The sequence below is a fragment of the Seriola lalandi genome, unplaced genomic scaffold (genome assembly GCF_002814215.2).
Source record: "Seriola lalandi dorsalis isolate HSWRI2012SDOR001 ecotype SW California unplaced genomic scaffold, Sedor1 jcf7180002054824, whole genome shotgun sequence".
Taxonomy (NCBI): Eukaryota; Metazoa; Chordata; class Actinopteri; order Carangiformes; family Carangidae; genus Seriola; species Seriola lalandi.
This window is the reverse complement of record NW_019525377.1, coordinates 664,980-683,776: the sequence shown is the minus strand read 5'-3', so window position 1 is coordinate 683,776 and position 18,797 is coordinate 664,980. Positions and strand designations below refer to the sequence as shown.

General features: G+C 40.2%; 1 protein-coding gene across 4 annotated transcripts in view; it reads left to right on the top strand.

Moving 5' to 3' along the window:
- The first annotated feature begins 695 nt into the window (after positions 1–695).
- The window catches only part of LOC111669813 (uncharacterized), an 85,563-nt gene continuing 67,461 nt past the window's right edge, over positions 696–18,797 (top strand). For all 4 annotated transcript variants that reach the window (XM_023426268.2, XM_087179305.1, XM_087179304.1 and 1 more), the window contains exons 1-2: positions 696–810; positions 15,146–15,345. In XM_023426268.2, coding sequence (XP_023282036.1) covers positions 15,156–15,345 — 190 coding nt within the window. In that variant the 5' untranslated portion in view covers positions 696–810; positions 15,146–15,155. The remainder of the gene's footprint in view (positions 811–15,145; positions 15,346–18,797) is intronic.

Sequence of the window (18,797 nt, the reverse complement as noted above, 5' to 3'; positions counted from 1 at the left end):
ATATGAAAATATAAGAGCCAATCATTTTTGCTATAAAATTGGCAAAATACAGATATTGACGAGTTATTACTTAAGTCTTATTACACAGAACACATTAAGAAAACCAATTTAGTCTGTCAGGAAATTCATGGTAACTATAAATGCGGTCATTGTACACATTGTGCAAATACAAATACATACAAGAGACGAGAGATAACATTGGCTTTGGTTTCCACAGCTGTAGACAGCTCTTGGCGAGTAAAGGAATGAAGTTTGATGCTGAAATGGGTTATCTATGGTGCAGGGTGGCAGGTTATCAATGAATATTTAATCATGTTTGTTTTGTCATTTTGATATTTAGTTTTGTGTTAGCTTGCATTGAAGTCATTTGGGTTTCAAACTTTGTTATTTTTATTTTTGTACACCATTTCATGTTAAATCTTGGGTCCATGTTGGAGATACACGTCCTGATTTTACCTTGTTAATCCTTAGATTTTTTAAAAATGGGTTTTACAAATCCAAAAGTAAATCAAGTGCAACGTTCAGGTTTACGGCAGCACTTGAAGGCATCACCAGTCCAGCTGCCTGCCTGCAGATTCAGAATCCTTTTTTTTTTACTCCGGCCTCTGATTGGCTGAGCCGCTTCTTGAGGGGGCGGGACCTTGTGTCTGAGTGCTGGCATCAGTCTGCTTTGCAAGCAAGGAAAGGTGGAGAAATTTTCAGCATCACACACTCTTGACTATCACATACACACACACCACACACACACACACCTATATATATATATATAGGTATACACACTCAGCGAGAGAAACGGGACACGTCGAAACGGTGAGTAGAGTGTCTCATTTTACAATTTATATCTGATTTATGACGTGTCATCGCGTGATTATCGTTGTTTACTGTATCCTCGCGCTGCGCCATCATCTCCTGGCGGTTATAAATGAATGATGAAATTCATGTTATATTGATTGAATTATATTAGCTCCAGTGCTGCATGGATACGGGCCTTGTATTTAGCTCCTTCCATGATGGTGGACGGGCAGTTGAGGCGTTGTTGTGCACGGTGTTTCCCATCACAGTGATTGAGGGTAGTGGTGGGCGTGTGAGCTGGGATTTCTCTTGTCTCATGCAGAGGTCCGTGTATTCGTGTCTCTTTGTTATGGTGGTGCCGCAGTCGGGATGGTAGGCTACACCTCTCCTGCTGAGGAATCACCAGACTCCAGTATCCCACAAATATCCCTATAATATTCCTGCATGAGCTCACCATGCTCCTCGTTGCATCCAATGGCCTTTTAAACTTAGCATCTTTAAGCTTCATATTCCTATATGAGACTACAGTGACCTATGATTTTTAGTGATGTCTCTGTAGCAGGCCTGTGTACTGTACAATAGGAGTATATTATATTGAAGGCAGACAGGTGCAGCTCCACAGCTAAGGCCTTGTTATATAAAGCTTTTTTCCCTCATGTTAAAGAGCCTATACACCAGTTTTAGGAAGAGACTGTTATCTTCTATAGGAACTAAGTATACCATTATACAATAATACCCCACCCCCCTACCAGCCCACTCTACACACACATATACACACAGCCACACACACACACACACTGCATCCTCTGTCTCTGTGGATTAGTACACATTGTTCTATCAATGCTCATGTCTTTCTCTCTCTGGCGGTTCCAGTCTTCAGTCTATTTCACATGTGAAATTGAATGTGTGTAGTGTTCGAGGGTAATTAATGAGCTGTAGATTCATCAATGAATCGACAAACATGCTGCAGGAATACTATCGGAGGATGGACATTTTAATTTCCCTTAAAGTAGAACTAGCGCTAAACTTTGAGTAAACATTGTCGTATCTGCTCGTCCCAAACACCTGACCGACGCTGCATGATGCAACACAGAGAGATTTTCAGCCAAGACACATGGCCGCACCATTACATAAAGTGGACACGTTCTCTTTGTGCTACATCGAATACATATTTCTTTAAAATTAAACTACATAGGTTCAGTATATTGGGAAAGTTCGGGGCGTCTGGAGGAGAATATATAACATAATGTTGCGATGTTTTGAGTCGGTGGGCACTGTTGCATCCTGCAGGGTTGAAGAGGTCACGGTCATCTTCTCTGACACTCTATGTTTGTGTTTCTTTTCGTGGTTGTTTGACATTTGCTGCCGTTCCGGCTCTGCCTACCTGCTGCTTTTTCACTGTCACTCATATGTCACATCGTGTAAAATCAAAAGATCCTCTTGTGTTTGAAGTATTTATCTTTTGATATAACGACAAGGCAAAAACGAGGCGTAATCAGTATGTGATGGTTGGAAATTAAAATTTCACATGACATATTTGGTGATAGATAGTTTTATTACCTCAAAATTAATTATTTAATACTACACATGTAAGTGTTATATATCATAGGTTTATATGGTGTTATTTTTCTGGGAGGCGTTAGCAGCTAGTACAGCAGATTAGCCATTAACTGTAGGGTTGTTGGTTCAAATCCTTGGCTACTCGCAGCCACATGTCACAGTCTCCTTGAACAAGACGCTGAACGCTGAAGAAGAACATTTTAATTATGTCTTTGTTTGAAAAAAAACACTGTAGGTTTGTCTTTTGTTTTTTCGTCAGTGACAATATAGAGAGATTTTGATATAATTTTTTATTTTAGATTTATAGTTACCTCTTTTCTCATCAACGATATTGTATGGAAGTTTAGTCACAGGTCAGACGTCAGTTTTGTGTCGTCAGCGTCTTTGTCTTTGTCATGAGAAAAGAGGGTGATAAAATACCTTTTGTCCTTTCGTTAACAAAATGAACACCACTTCTGACATCTCTGGATTCTCTGATATCTTTAGATGATATAGAAAAGTGAAGAAAATGCTTGGTGAATGCAGTTTTCTGTTAACTGTCTGAGTTATTTTTTGAATCGTTTATGAAACTGTATAATAATAATGGCCTGCTAATTAACGGTTCCCAGTGTCTAATTACAACCTTTTGTGTTAGCTGTAAACTACAGCAGCCTTCTCTCTCTAGCAGCATGTATTTTAAATGAAATGTTTTTGTGTAGTGACAGATGAGTGATGGACAGGCTTGTCAGAGACACAGGCAGCCAGTAATAAAATATAATATATAGATAGGGAAAGAAAGAAAAAGAAAGAAAGAAAGAGGAAAATAAAAGAAGAAGATATACCAAGAAAGAGAGTGATGCAGTAATAAATGAATGAAGAGACACTTGGGAACAAAGAATTTACATAAGTGCATTTAGCAGCTTTTCATATGCAGAGGGACTTGAAAATGCAAAAGTAGAATAGACTTATTTTTACAACCAACACACTACAACTACACACTTCAAGTTTTTGTGTAAATATTCTAATGTGCACCAAATGATAAACTTCAGATTTATTAGACTGGAATCATCAAAACCACACGCGATAATTCTGGAATGGAAAATTTGCATGCTAACATTTGAAAAAGTTAGCATGCTAATGTTTCCTAAAGTGCCGTGTAAACCGACAAAATGTGAATTGAGCAAAAGGCTGCTATTGTAGAGCTGTGTCAAGCAAACCGAGTATGAAATGGACTGAGATGGCCAATGGCCTGGACAGTGGGAGCAGATACACTAGAACATCCATATCACAAGGTATTAGGAACCAGAGATGGTGTGATCACATAGAAAAAGAGACCGACTGTATGATGCCAAGGACTTCAAGCAGGGAGCTATATGGATTATGAGAGATGTTCTAAAGCATGCTCGTTGTGATGATGATGATGATGATGCCGACATCATTTCTGCTTTATGGGGATTGGTGGGATTACATGCAATCCCTCCCAGATTACCAGCCAAGTAGGCAGGAAGTCAGGCTAGCAGTCATCCAACCAGATATGGTTAACGTTTTCAGTCGCTCTGCCGGGCAGTGAGCCATTCAGAGGCAGTTATCTACCCAGGCAACCAATGAAACGGTCAAGGTAGTCACCCGGCAGGCCAGACATTCACTAAGCACAACAATGTCGGTGATGATCAGCTACTTCTACGGGAAATGCGAAGTAAAGTGAATGTGCTAATTGTATGATTGGCACCATCTTAACTAAGGTAGTGAATTAAGATGTCACGCCTAAGAGTGATGATGAAAACCCTGTGTGTAGTATTTGAAAACATCTTACATCTGACCTGAATGGGAGGAAAGCAGTTTTTAGACTGCTTCAGTTTTCACAGAAAGTGGCTCATTTTCCTATAGACAAAAGCTTATTATAAATAGAAATGATTAATACTGAAATAAAAGAATAAATGAAAAGATGCTGTAATCACGTAGTAAGTTCAACACACATCGCAGACTCCTCATTTGAGGTAGTATGTCAAATGTTTGCATTCCCTTTCTAACGTTTGATAAAGTAGAATAAATTTCTCCTTGAGTGGAACAGAGATTTAATCAAATGTCTATGAGTAATGTGTAAATGGTCGCTTGTGGTGATGAAGCCCTCACCCACCTCTGCGGTTCCTTCGCCTCTGCAGAGACTTTTAGCCTGTTTTAGCTTATTGTTTTGGTTTCGCCGTCCAGCGATCTACTGTTACTGTTCCGTCTCATGGTTTACGGCAACCTCATCTCAAGCCACTGCAAAAACCACAACCCTGGTGGACCCAGTACATGCTACCTGCCCTGCACCAAACATCAATGGACAGTTAGCAAACATCGTAGGGTATTTCCAATGTTTAATACCCAAAGGTAAAAAGGTAGCACACACACACAGAGCTTCAGGATAAAGGTGACTAATCTCAATTTTATCACTTTATTGCGGCCATGGTAACATTTTGGCCCCGTGGCTTTCATCAGAGCACGGAGGAAATGTTTCCATAGTGAATTTTAGAAAAAGAGCTACTTGAATTCTCATGTGCAATACCCTCATCCACTGTAACAGCAACCACTCAAACCATTTTAAACAAACACTGGCTCTCGCTGTATGATTTTTTGAAGTCTAAATACAATCAGCAGAAGTAAAAAGCTAATATTAGGCAATAAACCAACTACGCCACAGTCACATGACTTCGACGTCACCACCACTAAACTTCCGACTTCTCTTCTCACAAAGTTAGTAACAGTTTGTATAAACACAATGAGGCTGTAAAGGTGGACTGGAGAGTATGTTGGTTTTCATGTTTGATGTTTAATGTCCCTGGCAACCTCTAGTATCATTTATACGCTTGTTAGCAACCGGCCTTTTTTGACAGACGTAAAAGCTTAAAGAAATTGTGACTGGGGTATTTACTGACTTATTTTATGTCGTAGCATTAAACGTGAAAATTCTGCCATCTTAACCAAAAACTGAGTCAAAAATCCCAGAGACTTCGGGATGAGGGAACTGGAAGCACTGAAATGCATCTAATTTCTGGTAAATGATGAATGTGAGTGTGTACTATCTTATAACTTTTGGGTATTCAACGTTGGAATTGCGTGACTTTGGTTTAACACCACACCATCCTTTCAAAGATCTAACTAAGGTGGAGCATAGAGCCAGATGTTGGAGTTGGTGGAGACCAAAACAGATCATAAAAAGATGAATGTTGGACTTAAATTCATCAGGTCACAGGAAACACAAATGTTGCTCTGTGTGTACGCAGGATGCGTAAAAGCCACGCTGTGTTTTCAGCTTGTTCTGCTTTATTTAACATATCTTTAAAAATCTTTAAAAAACTTTAACATTTTAAGATACATGGATCCATTTTGATAACTTACACATCAGATGTTTACTCAGATGTGGAGCACAGGTATCTTTTTACCTCAAACAACAAGATCTAACTCCATTGGATGATGTGGGATTCAGCTGCCACTTTCTGTATTTTGATTTGAAAATTTCAGCATCTGAGCGCTGGAAATAAGCAATGATGCTTCAGACGCTGGAGACAAAAACAAGAGGTTAACTATTACCGAGGTAATAGTCTCACCCCTGGTCGTGAAGACACAGCGGAGGATTAAACATTTCATTGATTAAATATTGTCTTTTAAGTGTGTGAAGGCTGTGAAGTCGGCTTCACACTGTGCTGATGAGAGTATAGGGATCGAAGCTGTTGCACCAGTGATTCTCGAGAACTCTCTTCAAAAGACTATCAGTGTACTTAATGTGCAATAATAATATTTTGATTCATTATTGATGACCTTAGAGAATTATGTAAGATATGAGATGTTTTTTAGAAGCCAATTTTATTGCCACAGTGGGATTTAAGGGCCTGAAATCAAACATTGTCTGATAAAATAAATCGTCACAGAAAAAATTATTCTGCGTATTCAAAGGGGCATAATCCTGAAACAACATCATTTTATGAACTATTGTACCCAACTATTATCTATATCACTTCCTAAATACATTTGTTTTCAGTATTTTTGTTCATATCAGTAACCAGCAAATTGATGAGGATGTTAGACCAGTCGGACTTCAACCTGTTCCTCCTGTAGCTGTTTCACCAGCTTTGCCATGGTGGCCATTAAGGCTCTCGTATTGCTTTGCAAGACAAACCTCCTCCCTGACTGAATTTAAACATAATAAGCTGTCTGTACGACCGCAGTGTTTCAGATTTGGGCTTTACCAATAATGCTTCAAATAGGCACATTACCCAGAAACACACTTTGAGTGAACCATCTGGGACATGAGTGGTTGGTGTTCCCAGGTGCTTACAGGGATAGTTTGGGTTATTTGACGTGGGGTTGTATGAGGTCGTCATGCATAGTCAGTGTTACGAGTATTCATTCATCCATTCATCCATTCATCCATTCATAAATTAATTAATTCATTAATTAGCCCTACCACTTATCCTTTTTTAGGGTGGCACGGGGTGGAAGCCGATCCCAGCTGACATTGTGTGAGGCTGGGTTAAAGGTACAAGTTTATAACATATAGAGACTAACAACCATTCACAGCAAACTCCACACAAAGGCTCTGGCTGACGAACCCTGAACATTGTTGCTGTGAGGCGACGGTGCCGACCACTGTGCCACTGTGCCAGCCAATCACGTGTCCAAGTGCTAAACAAAGACGATTTACTTGAGGTTCTTGAAGATCAAGTTCACTTGGGAGAATTTCAGAGGAAGTCGTCCGAGCCTCAACTTGGAAGTTTACAGAAAACCAACTCACAGTCTTTACTCTTTGATTCTCACAACCCACTGGAGGACAAGCCGTTCTCTTATAAGAAGCAGTTTAACCATCAAATACCAACAATTACATTAAAATCAACCTCTTAGTCGACCGGGCTGTATAGTGGAGATGCATTGAGTGGACACCAGAAGTCACTCTCCCCTGCTGAGAGTGCTGCTGAGGCTGAGATTCAGATGAAAGCTGACATCATATGGTACAGTAGAGCGCGGGAGGATGGCCGCGTGTCTCCCTCATCTTGATCGTCCTTGTGCTGAGAGCTTCCATCAGTGTGTGTTTGTGGTTTGAGACACGCAAAGGTCTCTTCTGTCCTGCTGATCGCAGAGGCTGAGTTTCAGATCTGACCTGACATCAGACATTACAGTAGTGTGAGGGGGGGATAAGTACAAATTATCCCATTCTGTCAACTTTCTTTAATGCATTTTAATATTGTTTTACGGCCTTTTATTGCATGCATTGCTGCCACATTGTCTTTCTTGATACTGCCACTAGGGGCACAGAAACAAGAGGAGAAGAACTACTTGATGTGGTAGATTTCTGATATTTCAGTCACTATCCCTGAAATAAGAAGGGTAGATAGAAAGATGTACATGCACATTTTTTATAAATACTTTACATTAATGGAGCAGATGGAAAGAAAATGCAGAGAAAAGTCTTCAACTGGGAGCTAAATGATCAATCTTCAGTGATTTATTTTTAGAATTAAACTCTAATTAAATTAGATTAAACTCCTAATGTATCCAGTTGAGATAATCACTCATTTCTACATGTCACATTAAAACATACAGTACTACGAGAGCTGAGGACTAGAGAGACTGGAGGGTCTTGGACAAGACGATTGGATGGATTTGCGCTTTTACACCGGAAACAAATAGCGATCTCTCCCGTCCGAAGGTGCTGTATTTTGTTGGCCTATCCATCCATCCTTACCTCCTCTCAATGCAACTCTATACAAGTCCCTTGACACAGTTACATTCATACAAACCAGGGACAACACACTGATGTCATTTTCCTGTAAGTCTCTACAAACTGACTCACAATTTGTCACTGTATACAACATCCTGAAACACAATGAGAGGAGCTGATGGACAAACCTTTATTGAAACGTATTTATAAAGACAGATGTAGCACTGAGTGTTTGTTGCAAAGGAGTGCTGATGTCCTGAGCTCAGATAAGAGGATCTGCAGGGGACAGCTGCACAGCCAGGCTGCAGGATCACAAAACATATAGATTTGCAAGAAGCAACACAGGAAACATATAGGGGGGAAAAAGAGAGACGAAAACTGTAAAAAAAAAAAAAAAGATTTTAACCATATATAGAGCTGATAAATAAATACGTTTATAAAATATTCATATTTTATAAAATTCAATTCAATTCTCCAAATATTTATTTTTTTAAATATTTTTTTTATATGGAAAATCAAACTCATGAGCGTTACACTGACCATGGACCTGGTTGTTTTTTTCTGTTGACAATAAAGTTAATTCAACCCAGACGATCACATCCTCAACAACACTGACAAAAGGAAAAAGAAAGAAAATGTGGTAAAATATGGCCGAAGATGGTCTGAAGTTCATTTTTATATGACAGCACAGTCAAGCCTACGGTTTTAACCGCAACATGTAAAACCCAGTAATATCAAGGCCAGCTCTCTGCAGTTTATACCAGATCTTTTGACTGCAGCCATGAGGGAAATCAGGCTGCAGACAGCCGACTAGAATTTCTGACATGCCACCAGAAATCCATCTGATCGTCAGACTGCCAGGTCGCTGATCTTTCAGGCAATCAATCAGGCGCAATTAATGCGTCATGACCCCCTTTTAAACAGGAAGTAATCTGGCAGAGGTTGAGCCCCGTTCTAAAATTAGTGGGCACAAATAATTTGGGGCTAAAATGTGGCCTAATCCATACAGTGTCTGCCCGGCTTTAAGTATCGCAATCTGTATCGGGAGAGACGAAACCAGATCGGTGCGTCTCCGTTTTGATGCTATGTGTAAGTGTGTATGTGCATGTATGTGTGTGTTGTGTGAGCTGTCAGCAGTAATCTAAACTGCTGCTCATCAGAGACACTGTGCGTGTGTGCGTGTGTGTGTGTGTGTGTGTGTCGGTGCGAGGAACTGCTGAGTCACCATGACAACTGGCCGGGCAGCCATGACAGGATTTTGTTAACACGTTAGATGCAATAAATGTGAAAAATGGAAAACGTGGCTCCGGCCTGTGCTGTGTGTTTCCCCTTCAGTGTTTCAACACATGAGGAGGATTGTTTTTTCTCATGTCACCACCATCATATAAACTACTCACACTGTCTCATCGCGCTGGATCCCTGCCATCAGAATCATGTCTTTGTTGTATAGAGAGTGTTTATTAACATGAAAACAAAGAGGGAACTCGTATAATAATTGAAACAGATTTGACGATCACTTTCAGAGTCAACATCTCTGAACTTGCTAATGGACTAGCAGACATTGTTCCTCTGTCTAGATTGTTAGCTCCTAACTAAATCAGGCTACTCATTTATCATCTGCGTCTGCTGGCCTTAGATGTCCACTAACACCTTGTCAGGACAGTCTGTCATTTTGGGAAGTTTGAGTAACTCAGCAATAGCCTTCTATCCAAACATAATGATGAAATTAATATTGATCTTCCCATCTGAGTGAGAGTAAGACAGCCAAGAAAAATGGTTTCCAAAAATGGTGACGTGTTCCTTTAGAGCTGGAGTAAGCATTGATTCTATTTGTTATGATAACAGTGAAGCTATCACCAAGCTAATGGGTTGAGAAACATGAGCAGTCAGATAATCTTATTTAAAAGAGGAAATAAAAAAACAATCTTGAAAGATATTACCCAAATTATCTGTTGTAAACATCCATCACAGTTTATATACCTACTTTCTGGTTTACAGCCTGTGTCTGTAACTCTAAGTCTCATTGCTTGCGTTTTAAAGAAGCTATTTGCAAGTTTTGCTATTGCTAAATAGCTAACGTTAGCATTAACAACTTTTTGTTTACCAGTCTAGAAGAAACGTTGTGAGTTCAGCATCAAACTTCATTCCTTTACTCACCAACAGCTGTCTCCAGAGGTGGAAACAAACACCAATGTTAACGCTTGTCTCTGTCAAGTCTTTTCTTCAACTGAAGTTAGCACACTAACTAGCTAGCCGCAGCCAATCTGGTCACTTTCCCATAGCGACAAACTTTAGCCTCCAGTCCACCCTGAAGACGAAGCGCTGCTTAGAGGGCGTATTATAACCTCTTGTCTATTAAATACTATTAAATATTTGGCCTATATTGAAACATAAAGTTTAGACTTACTCTGTCACAACATTGTCAAGCAAAACCTGCCATTCGTAAGTTAAATGCTACTTTAGCATTAAGAGCTGTTTACTTACCAGTCTTGCCAAGAGCTTCAGTCATCATTGCATTTACAAGAGGTTATGATTTGCTCTCTGAGTGGCGCTACGTCTTCGGGGCGGACTGGACCCTACAGTGACTCGTAGGCTATCGGAAAGTGACTGGACAGGCCGACTGGGTCGGAGCTTGCTGGTTAGCATGCTAACTTCAGTAGAAGAAAACAACAAGACAACAAAACAAGAGCTAATATTGGCGTAGCTGTAAACAGCTCTCGGCGTCTAAAGGAATGAAATTTGATGCTGAACTCGCAACATATCTTCTAGACTGGTAGGTAAACAGGTGGTAATGCTAACATTAGCTACGTAGCAATAGCAAAACTTACAAATAGCTCCTTTAAACTGGTTTTCATTGGCCAAATGGAGATTCAGTTTAAGTCTTATGCTTCTGGAAATACAGCTGATTTAGTGCCAAATTATTATCTCTTGCTGCATGTCAACCACCTTTTATTCACGATAGCATGACTGGTCACTCAAGCCAAATTTATTATCACATGAGATACACTATGATCGTCTCCTTTTTCTTTGGTCTTCAGTGATTTCTGCAGGATGACAAGAGTTTCTCTGTTGTCTTGTTTGGTGTCTGTCTAGTTCTTGAACTGTGCGTGAACCCTTCCCTGGGCTGGACAGTGTAACTGAAAGCTGCAGTGTTAGCCACTCTCTGTTCTTCATGTGAAGTCAGAACTGCTGAGAAACTGAAGTAGTGATGTGCTTCTCTGTCTGTCAGGCCACCAGGCTGCTCGCACATTAATTTATCATGATTATACTGAGCTGAAAAAGAGTCACAGCCACTTTACATAATACAGCCCTCCTAAAATCTGCCTGACACGAACATATAAAGTGTCACAATATAAAGCAAGATGTTTTATGATTATTTGACAAAATAAACTAGAAACCAGTTTTATATATGTTGTGGGAACCAAGCAGAGATTTATGGTTTTGAACCGAGATGAATGCAGGAGGGAGCAGGTTCCCGGGGTCACTGACCTCTCCATTCACTGCTGTAGCATCATTAGCACAGACATACAGCAGATATTGTGCTGTGACTCATCACTGAACTGCACTGACCTGCGGCTGTAGAGCTAACGTGCATCATACTGTGGAGTTTTCTGTTGGATATGGACTGTGTTAAGTTTGTTTTTGTTTTTTTAACTTTAAAAAGAAATTTAAGTTTTCTGCTCATTTTATTACAGGTACAAATAAAAAATTGATTGCTCTAATTATCAGCTAAATTGTATTACAAGCATTATTTCTACAGACTTTAATGGTGCAGTGAAGTTGCACAAAAAAAAGCAGTGTGTGTGTGTGTGTGTGTGTGTGTGTGTGTGTGGTTGCGTGAGAGCTCTCAGTGTTTTGGAGGGTGAGACGATTACGTAGCAGACGGTTGGTTTCAGAGACGGAGAGGTGGTGGATGTTGGAGCAGGGGATTGTGGGTACAGAGATAGTTTTTAATCCCTCAGTGCAACAGCTGTCGTGCCCAACAACCCCTCATCTTCATCATCATCATCTCTCTCTCTCTCTGACACACACACACACACACACACACACACACACACACAGATAGACACACAGCCTTTTACTAACCACCATTTACATCATAATGTTTCTGTGCGTCATTGACATTATAAACTTATCATGTTAAAGTTGTGTTCTGTGTGAAAGCGCTGCACCAGTTCTTCTTGCAGCAGGTCGATTTCAGTTGGAATGATCGTTTTACTTTCACTGAAAACTTTCAGAAATGATGACAATGTGATTTTTGTTGGTCTCGCACCAAACAAACATGTTCCCTCACATCTGTAGGCCGGGGCGTCTTATGGTGCTAACAATGCACGACTATGTGACAAAGAAAAGAAAAATGCAGCTCCTGCGATTTGGATATTGCACTTGGTCATATCGCAACTTCAATTACATTTTGATTTTCATTATTGATTAGTCTGCCGATGTGTGTCTGAGAGAGAGAGAGAAAGAACCAGTTGTGTATGAGAGCATATCTTGAGAGAGCGAGTTCAAGCAGGAAGTTGATAAGTGGAGGATTGTGGGAAACTGAGTCCATGTGAAGGCATGTGAAGTCAGAAATATAGACGGATTCCCACAGTTTTAACAAACAATGTGACGATGTGGGTTTATTTATTTATAATAGAAGTTCAGACTTTAAGTTTCACATATTGACAGAAGCTGTGTTTGAGAACTTAGTCATATCTGCTTTAAGGCTGCATTAACGGACATGTGATCACCATATTGAGTTGTTATGGCTTTTAGATTTTAAACATCGTTAAATATTAAACACAATTATTTGTTAAGCTTTTAGATAATACAATGCACTAATTTAATATTGGGCTAAAATCAAGCCAGAATACACAAATATCTAAATACAAGGTCATACAATTTTCAGCAACAGGTAAAAATAGAAATCACTTGCCGAGGATACGTAGATAATATACACTGGAAATGAAAACAGCAAAGATGTTATAGTGAGTAATTGCTGGCAGAATGGGAGTGAGAAAACAAACAGCAGCAGGTCCAGGCTGCTGAACACTGCAGCTTATGAAACCTCTCCAGTGGAGCGATAAATATTCAGAATAATAGGCTAAGAGGGTAATGGAGGTTAGGAAGCTCCTGTTTAGGATTGGTTCATTTTTTATTGAAAAGATTAAATTATTGAGTGCATTGTATGCGTGTGTGTGTGTGTGTGTGTGTGTGTGTGTGTGTGTCTTTGTGTGTATGTGTGTGTGTGTCTTTGTGTGTATGTGTGTGTTTGTCTTGTGTGTGTGTGTGTTTGGTACAGTGGCAAGACAATGACAGCTTGTTTGCTGGGAGGGTGGATGGAGGGATAAACAGAAACCGAGGACAGAAAGAAAGAAAAGTTTGTTCAGGGGTCATTCTGTCTTCGTGTTGGGGACACCGTCTATGCTGTATGTTCATGGCTTTCAGCGGGAGTAATCAAGTGTAACTGTAACTGAAGCACTTTACAAGTTGAACACAAACTGATTAAAAATCTGTCAAGATGAAGCAGATTTATTTGGTGTGACTCTCTCTCGTATCAGAGCTTTGTGGCTTTGATTTCTCTGCTCAGTTCTTCCTCTGGTTAAATGCTTACAACAACAAATGCTTTGTTATACTATAGGCTACCGATTAATAGGCCAGGCAGATATATCGTAGATTATTGCAGATATTATATATAATATATATATATGTTGGTCAATAAATAACAAGACATGGCTTTGCAGAAATGCCAAACTAGGTTTGAGGTCATTTAAAAGCAGTGTCACCATTACACTGTTTGTCCACCATTTTACATTATAAAATGTCCTGGTCTACCAAAATAATAAAAAAGACAACAACAGTAACAACTAAAGAAATCAGAAAAATAAAAAAAAAATAAAACAAATGGATCCAGGTTTTTTGATAGATATTTGATGGCTTTTTTAAATCTCATTTATATCTGCAGTTCATCATGCAGCATTTGAAAAAGAACATAGATTTTTTTTCTTACTAAAATAAGGTTTATAGAGCAGCCCCATGATAAATATCTGAGGCTGGTTGCACGAAACACCTACTCCTCATACTTAACTATACACTTAAGGTTTCATTTCTCATTAGCTGAGGGGGTTACTTAAGGGTATTGTGCAGAATCTCTTTCCTTAGTTAAAGGAAAAAAGAAAGAAGAGATTTACAGCAATGATAGAGATTTAACAGGGGCCAAATTCTCCTGTTTCCATGGAGACTATTGATTTGCTGCCATTAGCACTTGTGATAGGCCGACCTATCATTGCTTTTAGGAAGCTGGTAGCATTGAAGGGGCGTGCTGCTATCTCATCCTGCTGTTGTGTATAAGAAAAGAAAAATAAATGCTTATGTCTTTGCCGAACAACATATGGAACATTGTGTTTGCACTGAAGCTGCACTTGCTTTAGCTAACAGGCATCGGAGGCGTTTGGTGAGAGCTTCCAGTCTTTATGCTAAGCTAGGCTAATCGCCTCCAGATTACAGCAACACACAGACGTGGGAGTGATGTCAATCTTCTCATCCAACTGTGGTGAAGAAAATAAATAAATAAATGTGTTGCCAGAAGAGTTAAACAATTTCTTTAAGTTACATTGACAGTACAACGTTTAACAAATGTAAATTGTAAACCCAATATGTTGATGTAAATGACTTTTTATCATTATATAATATAACATAATATATAATTGTATTATATTTTATTATATCATCACAGAAAATACAGAACAAGCACTTGTGTTTACGTCAGTATTATTGCTGTAAGTATTGGGATGTGTCACTGAACTGAAGGGAGAGAGTGAGACATTGAACACAGAGATACAGAGGGCAGAAAACATATTACACAGTATAATGTATTATCGGGCCGCACCTTCAAGTGGTCTGAAAATTTGCGTGAGATGGGATGTCACACCACTGCTCACCTAAACCAACAGGCTTGTAAAAGGTGTGAAGTGGTCAGTCACACCCACGTGAATGTTGTGTTCACTGGAGGGAAGAAGGTACAGTTTTATGTTGGAGAAAATGTCAGAGAGCCTGTGAAGCAGAGGAAGAAAACAGCAACTAGCAGAGAATAATGAATGTACTCACACCGTCTCTCCTTTCTCTCTGCAGTAACAGGACTATGGACCTGAGCCTGAGAGATGCTCTGGGTGGAGGCGGAGGTGGAGTCCCAGGTGGGGCCCCTGCTGAGGCCCTGCTGAAGAAGGACTTCATATCCTCATTGGAGAAAGAGAGCTATGATGACAAGGTGGGAGAGACGGTCTCCAAGAGCGACTATCGACCCTTGGTGGATGGAAAGGACATCAAGAGCGGTACGTCCCCACGAGCGTCTTTGCAGAGACGTGAATACAGAGTGAAGGTTTCTTGAATGTGATGTTGATCCCTGCAGGGAAGCTCTCTTCTCTGGAGGAGGAGGTCAGAGTTGAGAGGGCTTCCAGGCGTGTAGAAAAATCAGTCTCATGGCCGAACCGTCCCGAAAGAAAGTCAAATCTGTCCCTCAAGTTTCTGAATGCAGCTGCCAAATGTTCAGTCCAGTGAACGGGGTCAGGCGCAGAGTTGAGTGTAGCAGAATGAAGCATGAGGTCCGCTGTAGTGTCGGTGTGAAACCAGTGCCTGCAATAATCAGACATGATCAAGAAAGAGTTTTTTCTGTCTTTGTGTGAGAGGGCGTTCGCTGCAGTTTTACTCCGTCTGACGAGAGGAGGCCGCATCCATTTTCCAAAATAAACGGTGGCCGACAAGGGCCAACGCACTGCAGCGGTCCAAAACACTTCCAATTAGGGAAACGAGCTGCAGATTCAAAAACACATTTGAAAATACGAAACGGATACAACATGCTGCAAATGAAAAACGTGCTACAGGAAGCCAAAACAAAATTACTCACAATAAGTGCAAGTCTTTTGAAGATGACTCAGTTTATACACAGTGTTTCTTCACATTTCCCATAAACTTTGTGTTTGGTTCCAAAAGTCAAATTTCTCTTGCCTGAAAATAGTTTTTTTTTACTCGTACTGAGAAGGTGAACACTATTTTAAACAAGCTAATAAGTCTGTCTTGTTTCTTTAAAAGAATAAAATGATGCTGCTGCTCGTTGTCAACATCCTGTCAGGAGTTCTTATTGACAAACCAGCCAGTCTTACTAACGTCCACAACGTTCACTCTTAGAAATCATGTTTTCTGTTGAAAATATGAGATTTTTCATTCTAGTTTTTACATTGTTTTCCCCTTGTTAGTCAAATATGAAAATGTAACAAGCTTTAAAAGTTCTGATATCTGACCTGCAGCCTCTGTTAGCTTCTGTTAGCCTCTGTTAGCTTCTGTTAGCCTCTTTTAGCCTCTGTTAGCCTCTGTTAGCCTCTGTTAGCCTCTGACTGACAGGATGAACTACTGTTCCACCTGCTGTTGGTCATTTACACTCAACAGCTACTGAGCTAACTGCTAGCTACCTGTCTACCTGACATCATGTGATCAGAATCAGGAACTACTCCTCAAGTTTTACTTTGCAGTTTGAGAAACGACTGGTCACGTTTCCTTCAGACTGTTGTCGTCATAGCGACCGAAATAAGTCACCTATTAATAAACGTAACAGCTTGTTTAGACACGTAAAGACTGATGAATGAAATGATGATGCTAAATCATGTTAAATTGAACATATGCTGCCTTAATTAGCATTTCCTCTAGTTGTTACAGAGACATATTCAGTTAATAATTAATGTTGTTTTGAACAGTGAAGGCACACTGAAACATAAAAGGCCTGTGGTTAAATTCAGAAAGTATTAATTAAGAGACTCATGTGATTTCAGTATCAATAACAGTCAACGATAATAATGATCCTGGACTTCCTCTTTTTATGCCGATAAAAACACTGCAAGTAATATCTGCCAGGGGCATTATGGATCCTCCTAGGAGTGTGTGTGTGTTCGTGTGTGTGTGTGTTTGTGTGCTTTGAAGATCAAGTCTACTTTAATTAGTTGCAGGACTTCCCTTGTCTTTATCTCTCAGGCTCGTTGTCTTTATTTCTCTACATCTTTGTTGATTCGTCCATTTTTCTTCTTGCTCCCTCCTCATAAATTTCTATAGAGATGATTATTGTGCCACGTCTATATGACACTGAGTTTATATCACACAGCTGTTGGTATCTCCTCCCATGATGATAACAAATACAAAACAAGTGAAAAATCAATCCTTCGCTGTATAATGTTAATAGACATGACACAACAACCTCATAACTCCTAACGAGTTGGTATAAAGGTTGTAGATGGAGAACAGAGAGCAGCGTAGATCCACAGATTGATGAGATCTCGTTGATTGGTTTCGAGATGTGTGACGCTAAACAGAGACGGCGCATCACGCTCAATCGTGTGTGTGTATATCTAATCCTTTATGATAAACCATTAGCCTGTCGTATCATCTTGCGTTGTTGCCATGCCAATGCACAGCTGGTATGATAATGACCATCAAAAGCAGGCACACATACTCCAGCTGTGTGTGTGTGTGTGTGTCTGAGCTACAGCCTGGTGACTGTATAGGCCTGTGGGCTACGTTCTGTATGTGGTGTGAGTGTTCGTGTTGATCCTGCGCAGCAGACTGTGCTGACAGCAGATGTTTTACCACAGGGTTTCTCACATGTTTTCATATCACTGCTCCTCAGTAAAAACACACACATTATACCACTGACTCTGTGCAATGAGATTTTAACCAGGGGGCCAAAGGTCAGGCCACTGAAGCATTCGCTCTTGAGTCCGATCTCCTTTTTCCAACAGGGTGAACGAAACGTTACTTTTTCACTGATTGGATACTGAGGTTTTGGAAAAAGCTGTTGGACATTGTGAGTGAGTGAAGTTTGTTGTATGTTGCAACTTGTCATGTCTGTCATCCATCAGCATCAAGCTCTTCTGCCTGTGCTGTAGACTGAAACTGTCACTGTGTCATAAATGCAAGACGTCCACCTCAGAGTGATTCTTAAAGATCTTTCCATTGAAGCAACATGTTTGCCTTTGGTTTAATTGCTTTGGTTGATTAATCGATCAGGTTGAGTTTATAAAGTGACTTATAAACATCGTGTCAGGCTGTGGGAGCTGAGGATTGGCAGTGGACACCGTTTTGTGATATTTTATCGACTGAATAATGTTAACGTGGCTTAGTTTGGAGAAATAGAAATGGATTACTGTTCAGCTGATTGCTGAAAGCATTTTAGCTGAATGTTGTGGATGACATGTTCACATGAATAACGCAACAGCGAATAAATGTTGTCATGGTTACAATAATAAAAGTGCGGTGGATAAAAGGTCGTGTATGAACACAGCAACGCTGACGTGGAATTGGTTTCACACCTGAAATGAAAAATGATCTGCTGTGGGAAAAGTCCTGTGTTTTGCCGTGCATCCACCTCAACCCTCCTCCTCCTCCTCCTCTTCCTCCTCCTCCTCCTCCTCATCCTCCTCCCCCTCCTCCTCCTCTTCCTCCTCCTCCTCCTTCGCTCCTGTTGTAATTACTACCACTGCTAGATGTTGCCTCACAATGAAACACAACTATGGGTCGTAATAAGCTGCTTGTAGAGATGACCTTTGGGTTCTCACCGCAGGTAAAGTACGTTCTACAGTTATAGAAAATATTTCTGACATATTGGCTTTGCAGACTGACATATTGACATATCTAGTTGGATGGTCAGGGTACATTTCAGAATCACTACCAATCAATGAGATCTGTAGAGACAAGAGAGTGTCCTCTAATCTCTCTCTCTCTCTGTCTCGCTCTCTCTCTT